This window comes from Octopus bimaculoides, chromosome 1 (assembly GCF_001194135.2).
Source record: "Octopus bimaculoides isolate UCB-OBI-ISO-001 chromosome 1, ASM119413v2, whole genome shotgun sequence".
NCBI lineage: Eukaryota > Metazoa > Mollusca > Cephalopoda > Octopoda > Octopodidae > Octopus > Octopus bimaculoides.
The window spans coordinates 100684275-100694347 of NC_068981.1; the positions used below are offsets into that span (position 1 = coordinate 100684275).

At 33.8% G+C, this 10073-nt stretch overlaps 1 protein-coding gene across 1 annotated transcript in view; it reads right to left on the reverse strand.

The window, feature by feature from the left end:
• Window positions 1–6393: 6393 nt before the first annotated feature.
• LOC106875354 (protein BUD31 homolog) overlaps window positions 6394–10073 on the reverse strand; it is a 16723-nt gene continuing 13043 nt past the window's right edge. Inside the window, exons 3-4 of the mRNA XM_014923446.2 lie at window positions 9574–9740; window positions 6394–8296 (exon numbers count right to left, since the gene is read on the reverse strand). Coding sequence (XP_014778932.1) covers window positions 8246–8296; window positions 9574–9740 — 218 coding nt within the window. The 3' untranslated portion in view covers window positions 6394–8245. The remainder of the gene's footprint in view (window positions 8297–9573; window positions 9741–10073) is intronic.

Consider the following 10073-nt stretch of genomic DNA (forward strand, 5'->3'; position numbering starts at 1 on the left):
CAGTGATGACTAAGCAATTCTTTTAAGCTCAGGTCAAATAGCAACAAGTCTTCTGTGTTTGTCTATCTGCTTTGGAATCTTCTCTAACCTCTGTTGCATGCACTGGGGTCCTTTTCCATCTCTGGCTGTGCTTATATAACCCCTTTTTTGCATGGGAATAATTGAAACTTGATAGAACATTCTATTTTCTGCAAGATAACTGGTTAATATTCAGAGCGCAATGCCTGACCTAAGTGTGGGCTAATCCTAGTTACTAAAGCTTTAAAGTATCAGTTCAAGGCCTTGCTACAATCCCCTTCAGCTGAGTGGGGTTACAGTAGAGAGGAAGGTGGCCATACGCAAGAAGATGAGGAGGTAAAGTTTGGAAGAAGGACCAGAAGAGAACAGGTTTCTGGATACTCATAGAAGACAAGGTAGGAGTAACATGTATGTATTGTGGTGTATGTGTGTAATCAAATGTAAATAGGTGCAGGGGTGGCTGTGTGATAGGAAGTTTGCTTCTCAACCACGTGGTTCTGGGTTCAGTCCCACTGCATGGCATCTTGGGCAAGTGTCTTCCACTATAGTTTTGGGCTGACAAAGCCTTGTGAGTGAATTTGGTGTATGGAAACTGAAAGAAGCTCACTGTATATGTGTATGTGTATGTGGCTTTGTGCATGTGGTTGTCCCTCACCATTGCTTGACAACTGGTGTTGGTGTGTTTATGTCCCCTGCAACTTAGCAGTTTGGGAAAAGAGATCGCTGGAATAAGTACCAAACTTTACAAAAAATAGTAAGTCCTGAGGTTGATAAGTTCAACTAAAATTTTTCAAGGCAGTGTCCCAGCATGGCTGCAGTCTAATGACTGAAACAAGAAAAGATAAAAGATAATAGTTGAACATTAGGTGCTTGTTCCTTTCTTGAGATAGATTTGGTGAAAATGAAATTCAGTGTAAAAGAAATTGTTAACAATTCTCTGTAATATAAAACATATTTATTTCCAGACATTACATTGCTTTTTTTTTATATATATTTCCTGAACCAATAATTAATTACCATTTGCCAAACAAAACTTCAGTTTGGAAGTTTAGAGTACGTTTAGCAGCATATGTTGAAATATTTGACTGGAGAACAGTTACAACAAATGTTTATAGTATGTGCATGTGACAGATTGACCAGATTGTTACCTAACAAGAGAACTCAGTTGTCATAGTGATGATTTTATTGCCTGCCACTATTAGCCATACACATGACAGCCTAGGGCTAGATATTTGCTCTCAACTACTGATGTGCATCTCAGTCCAAATGTAGGTAGCAACTCTCTAACTGACCTCTCAGTATCTGTTTTTATATTTGAAGCTAACAGAATGAGTAATGAGAATAAAGCCAAGAAGAGTCAAGTTAACACTTCTGACTTATTGGAGAAAAGCTGGAAGGTACTAAAGAAAGCAACTTGCTTGTTTCTAAGGTAGATAAAAATCTAAATATTACAAACACAAGTTGGTGAAAATACTACAATTTTTCTGTGAGTGGACTGAAAATTTGGAGTCAGAATCTGTTACAAAGATTCTAGAGAAGAACAGGAAGATAGTTACTCCTCAATACAATGTCACAGCTAGAGTTTGTGCCAACTGACATGGTCCTTGAGTTTGCTAAATTGAAAAACAACTTATATTTAAAGCACTGTTCTCTTAACAACCTTGCTAGACAGTGACTCATTACAAGTTGTAGAGGTTATTATTCATTTAGAATTAATTTCTTTTTCTCACAACTCAAGTTTCACATTGCTGAGAACTGTTTTTCTTTCAGTTAATGCTCATTTTGTAAATACTGGAGTTGATTTATTCTTTAGTGTTTAGCTATTGTTCTTATTTACTGTTGTGTAATATCATTTTGCCATGCTATTTTTAGCATGTTTTATTTTGACATTTCTTGTCCACTAGCTCTATAATTTCAAGTTTCTCTGGAATAAAAAAATACAAAAATACTGTACATTGAAAATCAAGTATATATATATATATATATATATATATATGTATATATTATGAAGGCACATGGCTCAGTGGTCAGGCTCACAATCATGAGGTAGTGAGTTTGATTCCTGGACAGGCTGTGAGCTGTGTTGTTGAACAAGACACTTATTTCATGTTGCACCAGTTCACTCACCTGTAGAAAAGAGTCATGACATCACTGGTGCCAAGCTGTATCAGCCTTCACCATTCTCTTGGATAACATCGGTAGCATGGAGAAGAGGTGGTTGGTATGCATAGGTGACCGCTGGTCTTCCATAAACAACCTTGCCTGGACTTGTGCCTCAGAGGGTGACTTTCTAGGTGCAATCCCATGGTCATTCATGACCAAAGGAGGTCTTTATATATATATATATATATATGTGTGTGTGTGTGTGTGTTAGTTTAGCTCAAATATGTTTGTGACATATTTTAACTTCTAAAGGCAATTTCTCCTCAGTTTATTGCAGAGAAAAACATTCTAATTTTTTTGTAAAGGTGTAAATACACAATTATCAGCTCAGTGGCACCCTCTCTTGGATCCCCAGCAGGTCCAAAAGTGAGTGCCATAATATGCAAATGATGCCGAACTCACCATGGTCTTGGAGACAATAAAGTTTGAGCTTTTCGAGGTGACTCTGATAATCAAGGCCTCCCATGCCATTCATACTTTTTTCTGATTGATCTCTGAGATGCTTCTATTCTAATAATGATTTGTTTTGTGCAGGGAATCTATTGTAGGCAGCAGTATTCAAGGTGAGACCTGAAAATATAGAGAAGTAAAGCATGATGGTACCAGCATCTCTGGACTGGAAAGTTCCAAGGATTCTTGGGGACATTCTGTAAGCCATATTGACTTTATTGCTAATGTGTGCACTCCAGCTTAGGTTGTTTTCCAGTTACATCTCTGATATTATCTGAGACGTTCTATCAAGGGAAGATGGTATGGTTGTTTAAGTATGTTCTGTTTTACAAAGTGAATGAGCTCAAAACTTCCCTCAATTAGAAGCATGTTCTTTTTTTGTTTTGTTTTAAACAACCCATCAAATCACTATGCATAGATTGCATTGGAATTTTGTTCAGTTTTGATGATGTTTTGGATCTTAAAGTTATCTGCAAATATTTTTTTTCTTATTTAAATATGCTTGATGACATTTGCAATGTCATTTAGGTAAAAACTATAAATGTAAGTGGGTCCAATGCAGTACCCTGGGGGATATTACTAATAACTTATAATGGTCTTGATTAAATACTGCTAATCAAAAAACACTTAATCCGATGTGGTAGTTTACCATGGACTCCAATATTCAGTAATTTCTTCAGCAGAATGCTGTGATGGATTCTGTCAAAAGCTTTACTGAAGTCAAATTAAATGACATCTGTATTGGAGCCCTCTCCCAGAACATTTAGAATATCATCAAAGTGGTGCAGAAACTGTGTTAGGCAGTCTCAGCCACCAAAAAACAAAATGATTCTTACCGCGGGAGCTGGTTCTTAAAGCGTTTTACCCCCATCTCTTGTATGCTATGAAATAACAACTCCAATACAAATTAAGTAATCTAAAAAACTACAAACAACACACCATGAACAATTCATAGTTTGTGATTTACAAGTGACAGAGTCTTAGTTATTACAATAGATCTAGTGCACCAAACTCATGAAGAAGTATAAATAATATACTATACTTGTATTTGAACTGAATGTACAATACCAAGATCTTGACTTCCACCTCCACAACCAGTACAAGCACATTCACTTATATATCATGATTCAAGTCCACTCTTCTATACTCTTAATTTCTGAAGTGTTTAATCAACCTTGTAATATGAACAAGATTGAATTCAAAATTCTAACTTGTCTTGTGAATTAGGAGCTTGGATGAAAAATTTTCCATTTATTCAAACTTAAGTCTTTAATTTCTACTTTTACAATGCTTAACATACTTCTTTTTAAACTCCAAGTTTTACTTGAGGATGCATAACTTTTAGCCTTTTTCAGTGATGTGTATATTCAAGAATGCATTGTATTCTTACTAAAGGAACATGTACTGTCAAGCATGTGTGTATATTTGTGTGTGTTTAGGAGAGTGTATGTAATTCTTAAATATGAGTAATTTTATAAGTTAAGCAGAAAAGGAAACATTATGACCATTTTCAATCCCTTCCAGACAGCACTAAAACTGATGCAGTGAATGCTCAACCCAAACATCTGCAGGAAACATTATGCAAGTGTACCTGTCTCACAACCTGAATGCACCTGTATGAATATATTTAGCTGTATGTAGGTGTGCATCTTTGGTTGAGTGGAAACTGAAAGAAGCTTGTTGTGTATACGTATGTGTGTGTTTTTCTCCTTGTCTTGATATTGAGTGATTGATGTAAATGAATGGAATTCATTTCCAATATTCTGTGAAAATAAGTCTGAAAGTATTACCTTACTTGGAAGCAGGTAAGCATCTGGCCATAGAAACTCTGCCTCAGTTAACTCTATCTGATCCATGCAAGCATGGAAAAGTGGCCATTAAAATGACAATAATGATGTTGATGATATACATGAATGTATTGATATTTGTGTGTGTGTTTTAATATGTGATTATGTGTATACATGTAGAATAAGAAGTAGGAAAATTAGCAAAGTGCATGTCATAAATACTGATATATAAATCTGTCATAAATACCTTCCTGCTACTAAAATAAATCAATAATCTGAGTGGATTTTATGTATTCTCTGAAACTTTGTTTAATTCATGACAAGAAACAAATTAAGCCAGGAAGCAAAATGCATGTTTAACAATAGAAAGTTATATCAAGAAAATTTTTATATTTAATATATTTGTATATTACACTTCTATACAATAGTGATAAGTTTCTGGCAAGTTAAATCTGCAATGCAAGTTCTTTGATAAACTTCATGAGCAATATATCCTTCAGTATGATATATGATATACATAACACAGTGTGACAAAATTTTTATTTTTGTTTTTGGTAAGTGTTATTTCCTATTTGCTTCTATCTAGAAATCAAAAGAAATTACTACTATTCCCTTCAAACTTTGCTTTTGTGTCCTGGACATCAATGTTTTGAAACTGATCTATTTTCCATTACATTTCACACAAATTGGCACTGGGTTGCTGAAACAGAAATATCATTATAGCAAACATTCTGCTCACTACCACAGATTCGTTTGTCAGTTGCTTGACCTTAACCACTTGAGCATGTCCCTTAGTGGCTGACAATATGTGCATCCCTGATTATGAGCAGGAGTAGTGGGGGAACATATAGCCTTGTGTTGAGAAGGATTCTTTGGGGTTTGAATAAATAACGAAAGCAAAGTTTGAAAGAAACATTAGACATTATCCCTACTTTCTAGGAAATAACAGTTGCTACCCAAGGACAAAAATTGTGTTACAGTGTAACTGAGACAACTATAATGTAGATACACCTAGTTTTTAAAAGCTTCTGTGATGAAGATAAAAAGCAAATGTAGTGACATTAGTTTTTGTTTTTACAGCAAAATCTTGTATATTTTTGTATTATGTTTATCTACTTATATTTGTCACATTCTCTCATATATACACACATACTTTATTATTTTTAATCTGCAGGAAGTTACAAAAAGTGACTCAAGGGCCAACAAGATTTCATGTACTATTGAAAGATGCACTCTTGGTGGTGATCTAGTACTCATGAAGGAGTGAAAAATAGGAAATAACTTAAAGAAGTTATTGATAAGGATTTATTAACCCTTTTGTTACTGTATTTTGAGATGCTTTGTGTTTCTTCAATTACTTTAAATATAACAAAGAATTTAGTAAAATAACTTAGTTATCATTCAGCTAGTGTTAGGAACATAAATTGTGAGTAAGGTTTGGTGGAAGATTTTAATTCAAAACTTATGAAAACAAGACATTTGTACTCAGAGCCTGTTTCAGCTAGGTTGGTAACGAAAGGGTTAAGATGAAGTGGCTGGCAAAGAAATTGTATTTGACACTTCACTTGTAATTAATATCCAATGTAAGTTTATGTCTACAATAAATATTGTTGTATTCAAATTATTATAATGCTAAAATGGCACAGAAAATTACCAACCAGTTTTACTTAATAAAGCCAGATTTGGTGTTTAATTTAGGGAAACCAATGATATTATCAGTGTTGAAATTGTGCATAAAATTAAAAGCAAACTTCTTGTTGGCATTAGTTCTGATCACTAAGAACTGTTTGATTATCCTGTTAACTAGGAACTTGGATGAATAGAAAATTTTCCATCTATTTGAATATCTAACTCTTTAATTTTTCATTCTGATTCTCTTTCAGAATGTCTATTTTTAAATATTTTCTTTCTGGGATTATAACTGTGACTTATAAAAAGGAAAGGATATTTATCTTCTAATCACCTGCAGATGAACTTTGGTAAAAGTCTAAAGCTGATAGGATTTATTGTGAAAATATATTCAATAAATATACAATAGAGCCTCCATTGGCAATGGTTAACAATACATCAGTACATGTATGCACAGAGTTGGGCAAGATTTTTGGAAGAAGATTGGTAGTTGTCAATGCATGCAGGTTTACCAGCTCCACAATATTAATGTTTGTCCAAGTGAAAGGTTACAAACTTGGGCCAATACAGCTTGGGATCAGTGTTGTTGTAAGTATTACTGTCAGAATGTGAACAGCTGAAACAAGATACCACAAAGTATCTTGGGATTGTTTCTGTTCGGTTGCACCTGTGGAAATTTTAAAGTTTAGTGAAAATTCTATAATCTGGCGCATCGATGTAATTTTCCATGCTGAATCTCAAGAGATAATTCACTTTTTCCAGAAATTTTTTTTTTAAATTTAAAGAGGTTTAAAGTTTGATAATTTTTATCTTGTCAGAAAACAGGATTTGGAAGCTGTCATTGTGTGCATGACTGCACATATTGTCAACTGTAAACAAATAAAATATTGGTGGAATTCTGCTTTACACACATTATATAATCCCTCATAACAAAAAATTTTGTGTGTAATTTAAGGCCTATTTAGCTGTTATTTTTAGCACACCTTATACCATATGTGTTTTAAGCATTTAATAAGTGACAAAAAGAACACATGGTAAGCAGCGTGGTTTGTTACCATGGAAACAGGCACCTATTACATCTGTGGTTTTCGATTGGCTAAAATTACTCAAAATTTGCAAATTTTAAAAGCTATTAACTCTTTAGTTATTGATTTATGGTGAAAATGAATTTCATGACAATGATTCCTTTACAAAACTAGAGCAATATGCCAAATATGAAATCAATTGGAACAAAAATTGAAGAACTTGCAAAGTGGCATCGAAACAGAAAAGATCTCTATCTTGCTCAACAACTAACTGTTTCACCAATCCACCAATGCACTGCCCCAGACTGGTGCATTTTTATCAACATTGAAATACAAAGTTGGCCTCAGTAGGATTTGAACTCAGTGTGCAGAGATTTGGAATGAACACTGCTAGACATTCTACCTAACATTCTAGTGACTCTGCTGATTCGCTGCCTTCAATCTAGGATTCAAGTTTAATGTCAATTTTTTTTTTATCTACTGTAATGGCATTGAAGTTGTAAAGAGTGTGCAAATATCATGTAACTTTCCAGATGAGCAGACAGGGGGAAAAGTGTGAAGGACTTATAACTGTTTTCATTCAGCAGGTTATGATTTTGTACCTAACATATCTTGACTGAGAAATTTTCACAATCATATGGATATTAAATAACCAAAGTAAAGCTTTATAATATTCTCAACTTATAGTTCTACCATACATGACAAGGCTAATTTTTTTGCTCACAAAATAACTTAAGAGTGAAAGAACATTTTAAACTAAAATAAAATGTATTTGCTAGTGGATATTGAATTTACAAGTCTAATATTATCTTTATTTAAATATTATAACCAAGAGCACTTCAACCAGCTTCTTTGGAAAAAAAATCATGTATTGTATGAAGTTAGAAGAAGAAAATTCAAGAATTTAGAAACACTCCATGAATTTTAGATGTAAGTCATTGACAATCTCAAGATACATAATTTTATCCTCTTGCATACATAATGAATTGATCCTTTTGGTTTTATAAAAAAAAATCCTTAAAATGTTTTAGAATTTATAAAAGGCCAAAATCCAATGAAGACATTGAAGTTTAAGTTGAAAAATGTGTTGATGAAAATATATGGAGAAATCTGTTGTCCAGTCACATTTAGATCATCTACTAAAACTGTGTTATTTTTCAAGTGTAAATAGAATCATCCAGAACATCCCCGGCAACCGCATAGTACACATTCCACAATCTTGCCCTGTGTTGAAGAAAAAAAAATTTAGATTTTTCAGTGGGAAGATTAGACATTGATAAGGCAATTAATGATAAAATTAAACATGATATTTAATTTTTCATGAAAACAATGCTATAAAAATAAAGCAATCCTCATTTGAAACTAATCTGGTAATATAAAAAGATAGCTGCTTTGATTAACCTAAAACCAAAGCATTTCAACTCAGGTGCAGTTTAGTCAAAAACCTCCTTAATTTTATCCAATATATAGTAAACATATGAAAAGGTACACTTCTTTATATATATATTCTTTTACTTATTTCAGTCATCTGACTGTGGCCATGCTGAAGCACCACCTTGAAGGGTTTTAGTTGAAGAAATTGACAACATTCTTTGTAAGCCTAGTACTTATTCTATTGGTCTCTTTTGCCTGCTAAGTTACAGGGACATAAATACACCAGCATTGGTTATCAAACGATGGCATTGGGACAAATACAGACACATAAATATATACATTTCCCACCTGGCCCCTCTAAACTTCTCTTCACTCTTGATGCCAAGAGTCTATATACGGTGATCCCACACCACAAAGGATTTCTTGCCCTCAAACACTTCCTAGACCTTCAATCCAACCCCCAACCTGACACATCCACACTTCATCTGGCCGAACTTGTTCTCTTCCTCGACTGTTAGCTATGTTAAGGCCCAAATATTTTCATTTTAGTTGATTTATAAGCAGTATCTGTGAAGAGTACTCTCTATCAGAAAGTACTAAATCACAAATCTCAGCACAGTATTGAAACTAGTCAGGCCGTCCACAAAGATATTGTATATAAAGTAAAGGTGTCTATATCTGCTGTATATAGAGTTGGTTAAAAATCTGTTGTTATATTCTGAAGTACAGTATAGCATACTCAAGAGAGCAGTAACATTAATGAAAAAGAAAAGATAAGATTAATATAAATTTAATTGCTAGCCAATTAGTTTTAGTAGACAAATTGTTCATTTTATGAAATAATGTAATGCAACTTTTCTTTTTTTTTTAATTTTGCCTGCTTATGAACCTTTATGTAGTCATTCAGTCTGCTAGAAATAGCAGCCAAATCACCCTCATATTTCACCATACCAACTGTCTTTAAAAATCTGAAAGACACATTGGACAATGTAATCTTTGATATACAAAAAGATAGGATGGTCAAGGCTGGAATACCTTTGATTATAGGTCTGTTTGATCTAGGCTGATTTAACCAAGCACTGAATAGTTTTTATCAAATTTCAAGTTAAATTTGAAGATGTCCTTACCTCTTCTAGTTTGCTTTTTGGAACACGGCAAATACAATTTGTCTGGAAATTAGTATCCCTGGTTTGAATACAACGCAAGCAACAAAGATTTTCATAGCCCTGTTTTTTCCATTTAGCTATCAAATTTTTATCTGCTATACCTTCTCGTAAGCAATATTCATAGAGTTCTGTAAAAAAAAAAAAAAAAAAAGACAAACAATAATACACATTTAATAATCAATTCAAATTTAACAATATAGTTCGTACACATGCGTCATACAGTCTGCCTTTTACTCTGAGTGAGAGTCCCTTTGTCACCAGCAGCGGTAAGAGCTCTCTAAACTTGGCCCAGGCTATTCTTATTCTAGCAGTTACACTTTCAGCGCACCCACCCCCACTACTAACTTGGTCACCCAGATAGCGGAAGCTATCAACTACCTCTAGTTTTTCTCCCTGGAATGAGATAGAAGTTGTTTCCTGTTTGTTTACAGTGTTTATTGCACCTGAACATCTGCCACATA